The sequence below is a fragment of the Lipotes vexillifer genome, unplaced genomic scaffold, assembly GCF_000442215.2.
Source record: "Lipotes vexillifer unplaced genomic scaffold, Lipotes_vexillifer_v1.1 scaffold397, whole genome shotgun sequence".
Lineage (NCBI taxonomy): Eukaryota > Metazoa > Chordata > Mammalia > Artiodactyla > Lipotidae > Lipotes > Lipotes vexillifer.
The window spans coordinates 2,712,233-2,731,418 of NW_006772681.1; the positions used below are offsets into that span (position 1 = coordinate 2,712,233).

At 52.0% G+C, this 19,186-nt stretch overlaps 1 protein-coding gene across 3 annotated transcripts in view; it reads right to left on the reverse strand.

Annotated features, from left to right (window-relative positions):
• The window catches only part of EPB41L1 (erythrocyte membrane protein band 4.1 like 1), a 70,004-nt gene extending 51,169 nt beyond the window's left edge, over positions 1-18,835 (reverse strand). For 2 of the 3 annotated variants that reach the window (XM_007447753.1, XM_007447752.1), the window contains exon 1: positions 908-1,066. In XM_007447753.1, coding sequence (XP_007447815.1) covers positions 908-1,063 — 156 coding nt within the window. In that variant the 5' untranslated portion in view covers positions 1,064-1,066. Of the gene's footprint in view, positions 1-907; positions 1,073-1,985; positions 2,177-18,681 lie in introns of those variants that run through there. The other variant, XM_007447751.1, reaches the window with a different exon arrangement.
• Between the last annotated feature and the right edge of the window lie 351 nt (positions 18,836-19,186).

Consider the following 19,186-nt stretch of genomic DNA (forward strand, 5'->3'; position numbering starts at 1 on the left):
CCCCCTGACACCCTTCTGTGAAAAAAAAAAAACATAAAAAAAAAAAAAAAAAAAAAAAAAACCAACCCAAAGGCGACAGAGCCAGCCTCCCAGGCCTCAGAAGTCGGTCCCTTAAGACCAGGGATCGGAGGAGAAAGGGAGATGGGTCCTGTAACTCTCAGCAGTAAGGCCACCCTCTGGACTCTTCCATACACGTGGACGGGCCAGGATGGTGCCTGGACCAGGGCAGAACCTCAAAGGGGGTGAGTGAGAGCTCAGAATTCGGGTGGGAGTTCCAGCCTGTGCAGGAAAGGGAGATGCTACATGTGGGACCAGGAGGGCTGACCCCAGAGAGGAGGTGTCTGCCCAGCCACCCACTGTGGGCCAGAGCCATGCCACAGGGTGTCTCCACAGCCTGGGGGGGAGGGTCCTTCCAATGGGCCACCTCCCTATGCCTGGGGGACACCTCATCATGGAAGCCTCGAGTGACCAGTTTGTCCTGGTGCCCTGGATAGGGTGCTTCACAGGGAGAACCCTTCTCCACACCCATTATATACATGAAAATGATTCTGGTTGAAACCTCAGCGTCTGCTGGGTGAGATGAAAGAGCCCAGGTCCTACCAGGCTACAGATCAGCCCCGAAACGGTGACTCCTTGCCGAGGTACAGCCACCCTGAGAAGCCTTTTCCTGGCACCAGCCCTGTGCCTCGCCTAACACTATCTGCAATCAGAAGAGCCCTCTGCGGGCCTCGGTGCCACCATCTGTGCAAAGGAGGGCTGGCCGGGTCAACTCCCCAGGGCGCGGCAGTCGGTCCAGGCCTCCTTGAAGAGTGGATGCCCTCTGGCTTGGCCCAGGCTGAATGCGCACAGAGGCCTGTCCTGGCTCTGAGGACGGTCGACCAAGGATGGGGCCTGTGGTGCTCCCTACCTCCACCTCACACTCATACTCAGAGGCATCGAGCAGCGTGACTCGGCAGACGGCACTCTTGTATTTCTTGGCAATCTTCTGGGGCGATTTCTGGGCCTTGCTGGGTGTGGTCCTCTCCGACAGGCCATCGGCCTCCCCGAAGTCCTTCTCCTCCATGTCTAGGCTCTGCAGGTCCAACAAAGGGAAGGGTTTAGTCAGCGGGCTAGAAACCATAGCTTTGCGTCCAAATGAGATGCAGTAAGGATGCAGCTGGGGCTCAGACAGACCCCAAAATGAGAGCCACTGCCCCCTAAGACCCCTCCAGGTGACCACGGTCTATGGTGGGTGTGTGCAGGAAGAGAGCCAGAGCTTCTGCGTACAATGGGTGGGCTCATACGAGGGGTCCACTGTTCCCCTGCAGGCTGGAGCGTCCCACAAAAACCAGACTCAGAGGCCAGAGCTGTCCTATCTGCCGAGAACAGTGCGTGAGTGATCAGGACATGGTCTCCGCCTCCTCAGTCTGTCACTGGGTCTAGCATGAGGCTGGGACTGATCTAGTGGAGGGAAGGGAGGTCAGAGCCCTGCCCACTAGTCCTAACTCTGTCACTGACACCCTCAATGACCTTGGCCAAGTCCCTGCCCTCTCCGGTCCAGCTGTGAATTAGGGGAGGTGTGAATTCAATGGCCAGATGAACCCCCAAGTCCTCTGTCTCTTTTTAGGGTGATGAATTTTGCTCTGCAGTCACCCTGGGCTTGCCCCGCTAGAATGGACAGCCTTGGGGGATAGGAAAATAAAGTCGAAAGAACACCGATTTTCAAAATCAGATCTAGATCTGACTTGCACTTCTGTCACTTTATAGCAAAGTGACTTTGGGTAACTCACTTCATCCTGCTGAGCCTCTGTTTCCCCAAGTGTAAAATGGGGAAATCAATAGTTACCTTCTTAGGTCTCAGAGAATTAATTATAGAAATGAACACTATGCCCCCTGCACAGTGCTTGGCATGTAATGGGTCAATAATACATATCAGTTTCCTTCTTGCCTCCCTTCTGGAGGACTGGCTGGGCAGGAAGACGGATCCCATGCTCTCAGGCACACACCTGTTCGGCGGGCCGAGCGTCCTGATGGGGCGGATGCTTCTCATTGGAGTTGGCCTCGGGATGGCCGTGGCCCGCGGGGGTCACAGGGGTAGTAGCTGCGGCGGCTGCCTCAGGCTGCTGCGGGGCCTCCTCCTGAGCCTTCTTCACCTCAGAATCTGGGCCTGTCTCTGTTGTCATGGTGACCAGCACGCCTGCATTGGCGCAAAGGAGAGAGCACGCGATGGGAGAGAGGGGCAGCAATGGTGCGACAGAACGGTGCGAGGGGCACAGGAACCACACGTGGAGAGAGACAGATGGAGACAAACGGACAAAGAGTCACAGAGAGAAGGAGGAGGGAGGGAGGGAGAGACAGAGGAAGTGAGGATGGGGACAGAGTCATGAGAAGTGAGGGCTCGGTGGCAACAGCCGAGGTCACAGACCCCCACCCACCCTTGTGCCCATATAGCTCCTCAGGGACTCCAAGCTCTTGGCCCAGGTCTGGAATCAGGGCCCTTCCTAAGGGCGAGGAGAGTCTCTCCAGGGGGCCCCACTCTGCCAAGAGCACCAGGGACAGTCAGTGACCACCTCCAGGCAGGCCCTTGGCCAGGCTGTCTCTCCCACTACAGCACCTGGCACACGGTAGCCCCTCAATCAATGTGGGATAAATGGAACTCAACCCAAAGAGCCCTGTGCTCCCGGCCTTTCCAGCCCTGACATCGGACAAGGCTCTTCATGCCCCAAGCCTCAATAATTCCTGCCCCCTGACTTCACAGGGGTGTTGTCAGGATGTACTTAAAGGGATAACGCAGGAAGGTACTCTTAAAAAACATATAGCCCTGATGATGTCAAAGTCAGGTGAACTGGGCTCGGGCTCCACATCTGCCACAAATGGGCAGTCGGTTGGTCTCACTAGGACTCATCCAAAAAGTGAGGGACTTAGAAATTATCTCTGCCACCGACTATTCTTATCATTTCCCCCTCAGAGCAGGAAGTGAGGAGATTTCAGAGAATCAAGGACCTGTTGCCCAGCTTCTCTTTGGAATAAGCAAATTGCAAAGAGAGAAAAGGAGAGAGAGAAAGAAAGAGAGAGAAAGAAAGAATGGCATGGTCCCATTTTTATATTAAAAAAATATACCAATAACCTCAACAATACACCTTTGTGTTTGTACACATGTAGTAAAAGATCTGAAAGGATACTTACCAAACTGTTAAGAGAGGTTAATAATTCAGAATTAGACAGAGGAAAAAGAGTTCCACAGGGTGGGATAAGAGAGGGAGCTTCATTTTCTACTTCATACACTTTGGAATTACTTGTATAATTTTAAAAATACATCTATATATATATTTTTTAACATCTTTATTGGGGTATAATTGCTTTACAATGGTGTGCTAGTTTCTGCTTTATAACAAAGTGAATCTGTTATACATATACATATGTTCCCATATCTCTTCCCTCTTGCGTCTCCCTCCCTCCCACCCTCCCTATCCCACCCCTATATTTTTTTAACCCGTGTTGTTTGTTTGTTTTTAGGAAGGCAAAAGCACCCATTTCCAACCCCCATTGGTGAAAACAAACCTCTCAAAAAAAAAAAGTTTGGAGCTAAAACCGGGTAACAGAGAAATGAGCAGGAACCCGCACCCCCGAGTCTAAAGCCTTCCTCTGAATCCATCATACTAAATGAGAAAGATCCAGATGAGACTTGGCAGGTCCCTCCCTCACCCCACCCACCATGGGGCCTTGGATGGGCAGTTAGACAGACAGACGCAGGATTCACCCTGGGCTGTGCACATGCTCCAAGCCCCAGCCCCACATTTCCTTTTTATTCTTCAGTTTCTCCCCCTGCCTTCCAGGGGCCACCAGCCCCACCCAAAGCAAGGAGCACTGGACAGAAAGTCAGGGGCCCTGAGCACCCCACTCAGCCACCCAACATCTCTAGGGCCCTAGAGAGGTCACGAGCATCCTCAATTCCCACCTCGTGGATAATGAGTGGAACACTTTGTAAGCTGGAGCTCATAGCACAAATGAGAGGGTCTGCTGTTACGGATGCCACTGTTAAGAAGATGAGGAGGAAGGGAAGGCCTTAGTCCACATTGCCTCAACCCCACCCAAAAATGCTTTCCACTCACGTCATTACCCCGGGCTTTAAGGGTATAATTTAAAGCCATAGTTAAATAAAGGCCCTCTGTTGCTTATATGACACTAAGTGCTGACTCTGTGCCAGAGCTCAAAGCAAGAAGAGCTGCTCCAGGGGGGCTCACAGCCTCATGGTGTCAAACTGAGACATATCTGCCTGGCTCTGGATTTCTTCTAAGCCCTCACTGGAGGATATCAGCCATAATGCTAGATAAGGCCTACAGGGAAGAACCCTTAAAATAAATGCCTGCTTAATTTTGCTTCAAAAAAACCAGAACACATAGACTAATCTGTATGTTTTGTGCTGGGAGAAGCAGAATCCACATGCCCCTCATGGGTCCAGGGAGCCCAGTGCATCTACTCCCACCTCTGCCTCAGTCTGATTTCAGTCCATACTCTCTGAACCTTCCCTGGGCCTGCATCATCTTGGAAATAGCCAGGAGAGTAATCTTAAATAAATATCCCAGTCTTTCACCACCCAGGTCTCCAGCAGAGGCTGCTGGCACTGCCTGGTGCTGGGAGAACCTCAGAGGAAAGGAGCTGGAAGCCTTCTGAGATAATTAGTCTCCTCTTCTTTTACAGGTGAGACCCAGAGAGCAAAAGAGGCCTGAGTGGGACCTCCCTGGTGGAACAGTGGTTAAGAATCCGTCTGTCAATGCAGGGTTCGAGCCCTGGTCCAGGAAGATCCCACATGCCGCGGAGCAACTAATCCTGTGTGCCACAACTACTGAGCCTGCGCGCCACAACTACTGAGCCCATGTACCGCAACTACTGAAGCCCGAGCACCTAGAGCCCATGCTCCGCAACAAGAGAAGCCACCACAATGAGAAGCCCGTGCACTGCAACAAAGAGTAGCCCCTCTTGCTGCAACTAGAGAAAGCCCACGCACAGCAACAAAGACCCAACGCAGCCAAAAATAAGTAAATAAATTTTTAAAATATATATATATCATGGAAGGGACTTCGCTGGTGGTCCAGTGGTTAAGAATCCACCTTCCAATGAAGGGGACGTGGGTTCAATACCTGGTTGGGGAACTAAGATCCCACATCCGGGGGGCAACTAAGCCTGTGCCCTGCAGAGCCCACACGCCACAACTGGAGAGCCCGTCTGTCCCAACTGCTGAGCCCATGAGCTCTGGAGCCCGTGCGCCACAACTAGAGGGAAGCCCACACGCTGCAACGAAATATCCCGTGTGCTGCAGCTAAGACCCGATGCAGCCAAATAAATAAATATATATATATATTTTTCAAAAGTCATGGAATCACGGAAAACTTTCACCAGAGTGAAAAAGCATGATACACAACAGTTTGTACAGATTGACCCTATTTTGATTAATGCACACATACAGTTCCAGAAATTTCAGCAAAGTATATTAACTATGGTTGTTTCTAGAAGGCAGGTATACAAATTATTTTTTTCTTCTTTCTGTTTAACTGTAGTTCTCATTTTTTCTACTATACTTGGAGATTTCTTGAATGATTTAAAAAAACTAGATGTTAAAAAATAAATTTTTCCAATGCACATGGCCTGGTATGACAGGATGAGAAAGAGATAAATAAAATCTGTTTAAATTCTAAAAAAAGTTATGAATTAAAAAGAAAAATCACATTATTATTTTTTAAACCTATGATGAGATCCTTCTGTATCTCACAAGTCCAGGGATAACGGCATGGTTCTCTCACTGGGGCACAGAAAGCGAGCCAAGAACCTGGCCTTGGCTTCGGCCACAGCCAGTCACATGGGCACAGTTCTGCCCAGGCCCAGGTCAGCACAGACTGATGGAGCCCGCTGCGCAGCCAAGCCGGCCAGGCACTGTAGGGGACCCAGAGGGACATGTGCTGGTTCCTGTGGAGCTCATCGCAACACGGGAGGATGATACTCACCCAGGATGTGACTTAGATTTGCCAGTGTACATTTTAGCCTCTAGAAGATTCTGGGACCTGGCGATCAGGAGTATGGCCTGGAGTTCCCAAAGAAGACTTATAGGGTAGGGAGTGCAGGGTGAGGGAGTTAGGTTTTGAAAAAAAGGGAGAATCTAGACAGGAGATGGCAGGCAGGGCATTTGGGCTGAGTCACTAAGCAGGCAAACGCCCAGATGTGGGAATAAGTAGGGCTGTGCGGGAGGACAGGGAGGAGCCTTGACATCCTGACTCCTTGGAACAAGAAGGCTATAAAGGTGAGCTCCACCCAGCCTGGCAGGAGGGACAGGCTGGAGTCAGGGAGAAGGGAAGGAGTGCGGTGGGGGGATGGGGGCTGGAAGCTTTGCAAGAGTCAGAAGTGTTACTCTGCTGGAAAGGGCAAGACTCCCATTGCTGAGCCACTGCGGGCCAGGCCCAGCATCAGGGACTCCATACACAGTCATCTCATGGACCCCTCCATTCAGGGCAGCAAGGCAGGGGGCAGACCCAGGTCAGCCAGACCTAGACACGGAGCCCGGCTCCACCACTAGCTCACTCTGGGACCTTGGGCAAGAGACTTCACTCCTCTGAGCCTAGGTCACCTCACCTATAAAACAGAGACAGTCTTCCCCCCCTCTCAGGGAGGTGATGGAGATTCAGGAAAATAACATAAAGAGGGCACCCAATAAAACAACCCTGAGAGGGTCCAGAATTACAAGCAGTAATGGGAAGCCAGAGTGGGGAGTGGTCTGCGAAGCAGGAGTTTAGAAGTGGCCACCCAGGAACTTCCTTGGTGGTCCAGTGCTAAGACTCCACGCTCCCACTGCAGGGGGCATGGGTTGAATCCCTGGTCGGGGAACTCAGATCCCACATGCCACGTGGTGCGGCCAGAAAAAAACAAAAAAGAAGTGCCCACCCAGAACAGATGGATAGAGGGAGACAGAGGCCGGCAAAGCCTAACTGACGACACTAACATATGAAAACCCAAATGCACAGGATTAGAAAAGGGAAAGGTCAGCCAGAGCGGTAAATTCTGACAGTGCCTGCGCCAGCCCTGTCTGGAAGAGAGGGGCCCAGTGAGGCCCAGCATGCTTGCCTGGCCCCCTCTGGGGCCAGCTCAGCAGGCTGTCAGCCTCTGATGCTCTTCAACATTGCAACCACTGGCTGGATCCCCAGGTTTGCCTTCAGGGGTCACTAAGCAGCCTTCAGACGCTGTGGCTTTCCAGCTCGGTGGCCTGAAGGAAGAGGGTGTCCTTGCCCAGAAGAGGCAATATCCACTTGGCCTGCAGTTGCACCTCTCATTAAAAATGAATCGACCGGTTTATACATCAAGCTGTCTCACCAGGGTTAGCATGACTCAGCATCTCTGAGCCCAGTAAATTGGATTTGTTCTTTTTCTCCATCCCCACCTCCGTCCAGGTCCAAGCCACTCTCAGCTCCTGCCTGCATGGCTGCCCTACCTCTTCCATGGCCTCCCTGTAGCCACTCGGGCCCTCTCAGGGTTTATTCTCCACAGAGCAGCCACAAGGATTTCTTCAAACCTCCACTGGATGCCCTCTTTAAAACCTCCAATGACCTCCCATCAAAATAAAACAGAAATTCTTTATCAAAGCTCTGGGTCCCTGCACACAGCCCCTGCTTCAGCTCCCACTACTTTCCCACCCCTATTCCCACCATTACTGTGATGACGGTGTCACACTGGCTTTCTGTCTGCACCTCAGCCACGCCAGGCTTGCCCCTGTCTTGGGGTTGCCCTTAATGGTCCCTCTGCAGGGACAGTGGGCTTGTCCCCTGTCTCTTGACATCTCTCACCTTTCAGATCTCAATCTATGTGCTCCTTGACCACTCTGTGTAAAGTAGGTCCCTCCTTCTATTTTTTTTGGTTACAGCTGTTTTCTCGGTTTTGCTTTATTTTGTTTTTGCCATTTTAACCACTTTTAAGTGTAACAATTCAGGGGCATTAATTACATTCACAGTGTTGTACAACAACCACTACCACCTATTTCCAAAATTTTTCATCGCCCCTCAAACAGAAACTCTGTTCCCATGAAGCAAGCATGCCGGGCTTGGTTTTTTCATAAGTTCACAAACGGAACTTATACTGATTGACTGACTTACTTATTTGTTTCTATTCCTCCTCTAGAATATAAACTCCACAAAGACAAAAATTTATCTGTCTCAGGAATTCCCTGACGGTCCAGTGGTTAAGACTCTGCGCTTCCACTGCAGGAGGCCTGAGTTTGATCTCTGGTCAGGGAACTAAGATCCCACAAGCTGTGCAGCGTGGCCCAAAAAAAAAAAAAAAAAAAATTTATCTGTCTCATTTGCCATTTTCCCCAGGGCTTAGTGCAGTTCTTAATAAATAACAACAATAAAGCTAACATTTATAGAGTTTGCTATTTACCAGGCACTGATCTAAGCATGTTACATCAATTAACTCATTTAATCTTCATAATAACCTATAATAGGTACTCTTAATATCTCCATTTTACAAAAGAAGAAACTAAAGCACTGAGAAGTAAAGTAACTTGCCCAAGATCACACAGCCAGTAAATAGCAGTGTCAGAATTCAAACCCAGGGAGTCTGGAGTCAGATGGATGGGTAGATGGATAAATGGAAAAACACATGGGTGATGGGTGGATGGGACACCAATGAGATAAGTCTAGAGACCTGGGCTGCATTCACCTCGGGAGCCTTTCTGGCTGCCTGTCCTGACAACTTATCAGACCTTACGCAGATGACTTTTCCATCCGAACTCCTGATTATTTTCCTCCTGATTTTACTGATGAGGACACAGAGACCCAAAGAGGTCTACCGATTTGCCCAAGGTGTGCCAAGTCTCTCTGGCTCCAAAGTCCGTCCCACTACATGACATTTCAGCAGCCTCAGGGGGTTCGTGCTGAATAATTTCTCCCAGGGGTGAAGCTGGCTAAGGAAAAACTTCCCAAGATTGAAAGGCAAATACACTTGGAAGAGCTGAATTCAAAATCAGGACCACTGTTTCTTGTTTCAGTTCTGCCACTTCCTATCTGATGGGCCTTGGGTGAGTCACCTCCCCTTTCTGAGCATCAGTTTCCCCATTTGTCAAATAAGGATGAGAGCTCCTGTCCTCCCACTTCAGAGCAGGGCTGTGTAGAGAAAGGATGTTTCAGAGAACAAAAGGACTTTGAAACACAAAAGTTACAGTCACGCTAAAGACAAGGGAGAGTACATCACATATGTTTACGACATGTGTACCGGAAGCGTGCCTTTGCATACATACACATAGCAATGGAACAGCATGGGGTCACACACAGCCACAAGTGGCCCATGGTCATGAACAATCACTCCCTAGCCAGGAAGGTTCTGCTCTAAATCTGAGACTGATGACTTTTACCCAGGTGTTTGTGGGAATGCTGAACCAGGTAGGAACTAACGGTAGGAAGGAGTGGAGAGAGAAAGAAACGGACAGGGTGTGGAAAACACCAAAACAAACAGAATGCTAGGCAGAAAGTGAGATTCTTCTGTTCTGAATGATGTTTTCAATGATCAGAGTTACCAGGATAATCCTTCTTTCTTTGGGGGAAACCAGGGAGTACATCTTCCCCGTCCCCCTACAACCATCTCCTGGGCTGTTGGTCCTCATCTGCACCCCCAGAACCATGCCCTGCTCAAAGAAGCAGGAGGATGAGCCTTTGGACTATCCTTTGAACTCCCTTGCCTGCTAACCTCTGGTTGCCTTTGGCCAATGGGAGGCACTGGCAGGAGGTCAGAGGGTGGAGCAGAGAGGGACAGGGGTATATCTTCCCAACTGCCCTTCCTGTGGTGCTGGTGGTGGCTGAACCCACCCACCCACCCCCCCCGCCGCCGCCTCTGTGACAGCTCCTTGCACAGGCCCAGCCATCACTGAATTCTGGTAACACCATTCCCTCCCTCTGTTCATTCAGGCCAAAGGGAGGTAACAGCTTCTGTCACTGTGAGTTTGCGGGTACCCCTTGTGGGTTCCCTTAACCCAGCTCGCAGCTTTATTAACTTCTCCAAGTTGAAGCATCTGAGTGGAATTCTGTTTTCTGCCAGAATCTGACTGATACACCACCTGATCCTAAATAGATATATGAATTAGAGAGGGAGGGGAGGAGAAATTGGGAAGAGGCAGTCTAGTCTAGTGGTTCAGGATAAAATAGGAGGCTGGAGACCTTGAACATTCCCTTAACTTCCCTGTGACTCAGTGTCTTCATCTGTAAAATCACGGTGATAATCTTACCCACCTCACAGGTTTACTATGAAAACAGAATCGGACCATGGCCGTAAAGCACTTACATGCCAAAACTCCCAGTTAGTGCTCAAGAAACATTAGAAATTCTCATCTTGAGTTCTGAGTCTAAAGGCTCAAATGTTACCAATACCATTCCCTTAGAGCAGGAATTTTGGGGGCTTTTTAAAGGGGGTTCTCTGTGTTACATAATTTTTCTACTGTGAGCATGTATTACTTAGGAGTCAGAAAAGAAAAAGAAAAGAATTAAAAGAAAAAACGCCATGAGAGAGAGCGAACGCCTACTATCCTTCCCCTCTGGGGATGATGTCAATTGCCATCGGGATCTCCCCAGTACGGAACATTCACTTCCTTGAGTGACAATCTCCAGGTGGACATGAATGAAATGACCGCCTGTGAGGAGGGAGGAGGGGGACTGTGCCGCCCTACCAGCCGGTCCCCTAATGGAGTCAGAGGGGTGGAAACAGGAGCTGGGCCTGCAGTCATTCCCACTGATGCTCAGGTCCGCACACGGCAGTGGGGAGACGGCAATTTGTCAGAGGCCCGCGGTACCCATGGGCACCACGTTAAATAAAACCAAGCAATGTGAAGAGGCTGCCACCCGTCAGCACTGGCTTCTTGCCCAAAGGTTTCACGTGCCACCGCGGAGCCACAGACTGATGTGTAGTTGTAGGCCAGGGACCACATGACATGCCCAGAACTGCAGAGTAACAGCATCAGAAAGGAGAAATGCCTCCCGCTTGGACCACACTGACGACTGCAAAGGAAGACAGAGACCTCCCTCTGGCGGGACATCCTCTGAGAGCCGGACAATGAGCTTCCAGGCTTCGTCTCCTGTGAGCTCCACAAGGGTCACCCGAGATAGGGAGGTTTATTCCCCAGGTAGGCTCAGCTGGCCAAGGTCACACAACTACTCAGTTTGAGTAGAGCCAGGACGTGGACCCAGGTCTGCTGACTCACAGCCCCATGCCCTTCCCCCTTGATCCTGCTACATCCCACCACCTCCGACTTGCTGTCAACCACGTAACCTAAGCTACCGTTGCTCTGGATGTAGAAATAATAACAGCAGTATCAACCCCTCCCACATGCAGGGTGCTTTACAATCTAAAGGATCCGTTTATTATCATCATTCGCTTGGACCTCACCAATCAGCAGTTGGTGAGAGGGAGCACGGAGCTGAAGTTACAAACATGGGCTTTGGAGCAGTGTCCTTGCCTCCTCGGGTTCCAGGCTCCGCTGAGAAGGGAGGCGAGGAGGGGAAAGAAGACAGGAGAAGCAGCAGACCTTCCTTGGCAACGCTTCGTGATCTCGCAGTTTCTGAATCTCTCTCACTTGACTTTGTTTAAACACTAGGAAAGTTCATTGTCAGCGTTATTCAGAATAGAGTAAAATTGGAAACAACTTTACATGTCCATCAACCCCCTGTTGATGGCCAAATGAACTAGGATTTATCCATTGAAAAATGAATTACAGGGGCCTCCCTGGTGGCGCAATGGTTAGGAATCCACCTGCCAATGCAGGGGACAGGGGTTCAAGCCCTGGTCTGGGAGGATCTCACATGACGCGGAGCAACTAAGCCCATACACCACAACTACCGAGCCTGCGCTCTAGAGCCCGTGAGCCACAACTACTGAGCCCACAAGCCACAACTACTGAGCCCACGTGCCACAAATACTGAAGCCCTCAGGTCTGGAGCCCGAGCTCCGCAACAAGAGAAGCCACCGCAATGAGAAGCCCGCACACTGCAAAGAAGAGTGGCCCCTGTTCGCCGCAACTGGGGAGAGCCTGCACGCAGCAACGAAGACCCAACACAGCCAAAAATTAATTAATTAATTAATTTTTAAAAAAAGAAAAATGAATTACAAAAGTATTACATATCTATTGTGAACATTTTTGAGATGGATTTCATATACACTGACAGCGAAAGATGTCAGCATATAAAATGAAAAAATGTACATTGTAAAACAATAATGCAAGTTATGGTCCCATTCTGGTTTGTATGTTTATGTAGGCATAGAAGAAAATTTTGGAGGACACACATCACACTGTTATCATTGGCTACTTCTGGAGAAAAGGATTTTGGTTGGGGAGCCACAGAGAGAATATGCTTCTGAATTATTAGGATTCTTCACATAAATCTTTTGTAAATAAAATGAAAGAAAAAGCGGGCTTCCCTCGTGGCGAAGTGGTTGAGAATCCGCCTGCCAATGAAGGGGACATGGGTTCAAGCCCTGGTCCGGGAAGATCCCACATGCCGTGGAGCAACTAAGCCCGTGCGCCACGACTACTAAGCCTGCACTCTAGAGCCCACGAGCCACAACTACTGAAGCCCGTGCACCTAGAGACCGTGCTCCACAACAAGAGAAGCCATCGCAATGAGAAGCCTGCGCACCGCAACGAAGAGTAGGCCCTGCTCGCCACAACTAGAGAACACAACTAGAGAAAGCCCACGCACAGCAACAAAGACCCAACGCAGCCAAAAATAAATAAATAAATAAATTTATAAAAGTGGAAATGTGACCTTAAATTCTGGTTTAAAAAAGAAAGAAAGAAAAAAAAAAGGGCTTCCCTGGTGGCGCAGTGGTTGGGAGTCCGCCTGCCGATGCAGGGGACGCGGGTTCGTGCCCCAGTCTGGGAGGATCCCACGTGCCGCGGAGCGGCTGAGCCCGTGAGCCATGGCCGCTGGACCTGCACGTCCGGAGCCTGTGCTCCACAATGGGAGGGGCCACAGCAGTGAGAGGCCCGCGTACCGCAAAAAAAAAAAAAAAGAAAAAGAAAAAGTAAATATAATATTTTTTTTTAAAAAAAGGTTTGTTTGGGTCAGTCATTTACTTCCCACAGTACCTGCTGTAATGCCATTTCTGCCTGTTCTCTTCCAATCTGTATCTATGGTCAGACCTAATTTTATACCACTCTAATCTGAGTGCTCATAGTTTTATGGGTTTCTTTCTATTTAACATTTGTTGTATCAGAGGGACTTCCCTGGCGGTCCAGTGGTTAAGACTCCGAGCTTCCACTGCAGGGGGCACGGGTTCGATCCCTGGTCGGGGAACTAAGATCCTGCATGCTACACGGTGTGGCCAAAACAAACAAACAAACAAACAAACAAACTTTAATTGTATCAGAAATATTTCCACATTATTATGTCATCATTATCACACAGCTAACATTCGTGGGTGCTTCATTGTATGCTAGAATGTGCTAGAATTCCCATGCTAAGAATTTTACATGCCTAAAATCACTTAGTCTTCACGACAAGCTTAAAAGCAGGTACTTGGACTATCCATATTACAGATGGGGAAACTGAGGCTTAAGAAGATGAACTGATTTGCCAAGACCTCACGGTCAGTAAGGACAGAAACTAGACTTAAACCACAGTCCTCGCTGCGAACTTCTCCATCCTACTCCCCTCCTAGGTACTGAGTGGTGAGTGAGAAGAATGCAGCAAGTAGGGATGAGGAGACCCAGGTCCTGGACATGGTTGCATGACTTTGGACAAGTCACTTCCCTTCTGCTTTGTCCACTCAATCAATTCTTTCAACAGGCAAGCATTTGCAAATCACTTAGCCACATGCCGAAGACAGAACAATGAAGAAAACGTGAACGCTGCCCTCAAGAGATGAGAGCCTAGCCTGAATCTCCTCATGCACAGGAAGGCTCTAACCCCCATCCCACCTCTGTCACAGGGACATGAAATGAAATGAAGAAAGGATGCAAAGGAGCTTCACAAGTGCGCAACTCCATAAGTATTTCTGTGGCTGTTCATGGCTGCATATTATTTTATCCACTGGATGTTCCCAAACGTTCTCAATCATCTTCCTATTGTCGGGCACTTAGTGCCAATTTGCTACTATTATGGGAGAAGTCTGATGGGGATTCATCCAAAGGAAATTATGTAAAAAGAAAAAAAAAAAAACCAGATGCACAAAGACGCTGCACAACCTTTGGAATGACTGGAGGGAGACCAGTCCTTCATCTTAAACTCATGAGGCTGCAAACCAAATGCATGACCCCCACCCCAACCTGCTCCTCCCCCAACCACTCCAGGGGACATCTCAGTGCGGTTTCCACCTTCCTTCCTCGGCAGCCCTCGAAGTCCACAGTGCAGATTTTTTTTGGTGGGGGGGGTACGTGGGCCTCTCATTGTTGTGGCCTCTCCCGTTGCGGAGCACAGGCTCCGGACGTGCAGGCCCAGCGGCCATGGCTCACGGGCCTAGCTGCTCCGCGGCATGTGGGATCTTCCCGGACTGGGGCACAAACCCGTGTCCCCTGCATCAGCAGGCGGACTCTCAACCACTGCGCCACCAGGGAAGCCCCACAGTGCAGATGTTTTTCCTAAAAGGCCAAGCCCACCCGTTACTTATGGTCCTTACAGTCGCCAAAAGGACCTTCCCAGACATGGTTCTGTCATGCCCCAAACGCGTACCCCATGCAGACCAAACACCCACAAAGGTTCCGGCAGCCTCCAGGCTCCTTGTCAAGTGGAAACACCTTTGTCTGACATTTGAGAGAGATTAAAGGGGGAGGGAACTGATGTTAGCTGTGCCCCTGTGGTGTGCCAGCACTGCTCTAGGTCTTTTACATAACAACCCTAATGTGGTCTCAGTCAGATAGGTGTGTTTGTCCACATTTGACAGATGAGGAAGCCGAGGCTCAGATCAGCTAAGTGATAGCCCGAGGGCACGTGGCTAGTACACAGTGGAGCTGGGACTAGAGCTCAGGTCCGGCAGATTCCAGAGCTTTGACAAAGACCCAAACACAAGCTGACTTTCTGAGTCACCTCCCAGCACCCCCAGCTCCCTGCACCATCTGCTGCATGCACACCAGACTGCCCATTCTTCAAAGACACCCCTATTTCCCTCCCCTCTGATCCAGGGGAGTGGGTGCCCTTAACCCCAGAGCTATCAAAATTCCACTTGGCCTTTGGTGCCCAGCACAAAGGCCCCAATCTCCTTGAAGCCTCCCCTGATCACCAGAATAGGAATCCACGCTGAGATAGGCCATAGCACCTCCTTTACCTCCCCTGTGTCACATCTGTGTCTCTCTAGGCTAGACTGGGAGACCCTTGAGGAGAGGATGCTTCCCCAGAAGCCATATACGACCTGCAGGAGGTACTCAGGGAATATTTTTCAAATTGAACAAAACTGAGTATGACCTCTGAGAAGAAACTGTGGGCAGCTCGCATTGCCATCAGGAATGTGGCTCTGACTCACACTGCCTAGATTTGAATCCTGGCTCCCCAAGCTGTGTGACCTTGAGCAACTGTCTTTTCTTTGCTAAGCCTCAGCTCCCTCAATCTGTAAAATGGGAGGAAGGAGAATTCCTACCTCAAAGGGTTTTGTGAAGATTGTATGAGTTAAGCCCTTAAAGCAGGTGCCTGGCATGTAGTAAGTGCTCGATAAATGTTGGCTGCGACTATTCTCACCCACAAGCCTCCCGCCCACAAAAGAAGCGGTGCCAGTGTGCTCCCACCCCCACCGGCCCACCCACACTCCCGTCCCCTCCCCTCAGGGCCTCCTCTTCACAGTCCCAGCTGGTGCCCCTGCATTCCCTCCCTTGTATTTTCTGGTCATTGGGTTCCTATCAAATGTGGCAGGGGTGAGTGTCAGGGCCAACCAGCCTCAGAGCCAACCAGTCTTCCCTCGTAGCCAATGGGAGCAAGGAGTCCAGAGCATTCCCCACTTCCGGGGGATCCTGGCCGGGAAGCAGAAAGCCACAGCCAACCCCTCTCTCAGGCTCCCAGCCAGTACCTCTCTGCCCCTACCCCTCAGGACCACAGGAGCACTCGGGCCACAGAGCCACCCTTGCCTCGCAAGATCCAACACGTAGACCTCTCCACCTGGACCAGCCCTGGCACATCAGGTGTCTGGCTCTGCTGGACACCAGCCTGGTATTCCCAGACACTGCCCCAGGTACAATGCCATGGTAGAGAGAGGGGTTCTGGACTCAACCACACACTTTCCAGCTGTGTAACCTCAGGCAGGTAACATGATCTCTCTGAGCCTTAGTTACTCATCTGTAAAAAGAAGATAATAATAGCACCTACTTGTCAGGGTTGCTGTGAGATAATGCAAAGCACTTACTGTCCCAGTGCATGGCATACAGTAAGTGCTCAATAAATGTCCTCACTCTGATTGTGTAATCATTGGTATTACTCCAGATAAAGATTATTATCCTTTTTTTTTTTTTTTTTTTCGGTGTGCGGGCCTCTCACTGTTGTGGCCTCTCCCGTTGTGGAGCACAGGCTCCGGACGCGCAGGCTCAGCAGCCATGGCTCACGGGCCCAGCCGCTCCGCGGCATGTGGGATCTTCCCGGACCAGGGCATGAACCCACGTCCCCTGCATGGGCAGGCGGACTCTCAACCACTGTGCCACCAGGGAAGCCCCTATTATCCTTTTTTTATAAATGGGGACACAGAAGCCCAAGAGGCTTACAAGGATACCCATGCTGGAGCGAACACAGAGGCACCTCCTACCTCAGCCGGCCTAGTCAGGAGACCCTCTCTACTGCCCCCGCATGCTCAGGCCCAGAACTTGCCTGGGCATCAGCATCCTCTTGGCTCTGGATACTCCCAAGAGGGACCAGGGCTACCAGCCACCTATGCCTCAGCCCTGGCACATTATCTGTGAGGCAGCCTGACCTTTCCTTCTCACCTTTTGCGGGCAAGGGCTGAGAGACCAATGTAAGGCCCCTCCTAAGAGGTAGACTCAGGCTCCAGGCTATAATGCCCAGCCCATCAGAGTCCTGTGTATGGAACAGCCGCAGCAGCAGAGAAGCAGGCATCTGGGCTGCAAAAACCCCAAACCAGTTAGAAGAGCTGGGTACATTAGTGCTGGCTCTCTCACCCAGTTGCCTGTGACCTTGGACAAGTCATTCTCCCTCTCTAAGCCTCATTCAACGTTTCAATATTTACTGAGTGAGGACTACAGGACCAAGTATTCCACTCATGCCGGTTCTGGGAAGCAGTCCTCCATGAAGCTCACAGAACTGGGCCCAGGGAATGGCCATGTGGCCCAGGAAGGGTTTAATAGGAATAATGCCCCCTGCACTGATCTCCTTCTCTAGGATTGCCTTGAGGGGCCCCTCAAGGAACCATGCTCTGCACACACACAAATCTGGTCCATGGGATCAGCAGGCAGGCATGACCTCAGACTGGCCAGCAGAAGCCAGCTTCATCTCTGCACGGAGCTGGCAGAGCCTCCCTGGGCCACAGTGGCTCAGAGAGGAGGCTGGCACAGGCCGCCACTGCCGCAGGCTCCATATGGAGGAATGGGTGGGCAGGCGGGCACACAGTCGCCTCTCTTCTCCACACCCTTGTCCGGGACAGGCAGCACCGATTCTTCCAGGAGCTTCTGAGGGCATCATTCGCGTCCCTAGCTCTCAACCTGGCCCAGCTGCTACTGAATCTGGAAGACTCCTAATGCTGGGAGGTGGCGGAGAGATACAGCAGCTGAACCCCACAGGGCCTCAGAGAGGTCCTAAACCCAGCCCTCTTACACTCCCACCTCTGGGTGCAGAGGAGGCAGGAACACACGGCAGTGTCTCTCCCTCACCAATGCGTTCTCAGAGCTCTGGGGTGGGGGGGGAGGGGTGGGAGCTGGGAAGCAAGGACCACGGCCGGTGCCGCAAAGGAGACCCGTATCCTCAGAACCCCTTCCTCATCCTTGTCCAGCCTCCTACGGTCTCCAGGGACCACCCCCAGCCATAGCCCTGCCAGACAGTGGCCTTAGGATCTGGTAAGTACCCTGATGGCTGTAGTCACTCACCACCACAACCATGTCTGCCCCCAAGATCCCAGCCTCTTGGGGCCTTGGATGTCCCCAAGTGTGAAGGTGCCAGACACAACTGGAACCCACAAGTCCTCTCCCTCTAACGGGTAGGGGAAGCCTCTGGTCAGGACAACACCAGGCCAGAACCTCAGTGGTCCTAGGGCTAAGTTCTATCCCCCCAGCTTTGGGAGAATCGGAAGGGAGGTGGGATGGGAAGTGAGCCCCGAGTGGGGAAAGGACTGTAACCAGAGGGTGAGGGTGAGGGCGAGAGCTCCCCAGCACCCCAATCTTCAGCCAAGAGGCTGTCTTGCAGCATCGGAAGCCTGGACGGAGACATCCAGAGCGCTCTCGGCCTCCACGGCGGCGGCAGGAGTGGTCTCGGAGAACGGAGCGGGCCAGCCCAGCACCCAGCGCAATCATTCATCCCTACAGCAAGCGTCAGCCCCCTCGCCTGCCCACCTCTCTCTCCAGGCCTCGGGGAGGCTTCAGACCTGGGAGGTAGGGAGGAACAGCAAGGACCTCCCCCGCACTGGTCGGAGGGCCAAGAGCCTGCAAACTCAGTTCCTGCCGGTCGGTGCCGACCTCCCCCAGGGCTGGAGGCTGGGCCTCCGGGTACCGAGCCCCTAGCCCCCCGTGCCACCTGATCCCCCGCACGTGCCTACCTGGGTCTGGGGGTCCCCATCTCGGGCAGGCTGGGCGGGGGGCGCCCCCTCGGCTCCTGCGGGCCGGCAGGCCGCGGGGCGGGGCGGGCGCGCCGGGCCGCGTTGGGCTCTGCGGAGCAGCCTGGTCCGCGACACCCCCGCCCGCTGATGGATGCCGACTGCAGCAGCGGCGGCGGCGGCTCGGCGTGCGCCGGGGGCTGGGCACCGTGCCTATAGCCCCGGGCCTGGCGCCCGTCGCGCGGCCAGTCCCCGCCCCCGCCCGGCCTCTGCGCCCAGCCCTGGGGCAGCCGCCGCGCGCCTGCCTGCTCCCTCGCGGCGGCCCTGCCCCTGCCTCCGCCTCCTCCCTGCCGGTCTCCCTCTCGCTCTCTCTCAGGCTCCCAGGCCACCTCCTCCCGGGCGCTGCCACAGCGGCAGTTACCGGACCACCGCGGGACTGTGCATGGGCAGCCAAGCCCGGCGCCTCCGCTGACCCCACCCTGGCCTTGGACAGCCCCTGTCCCCGCTC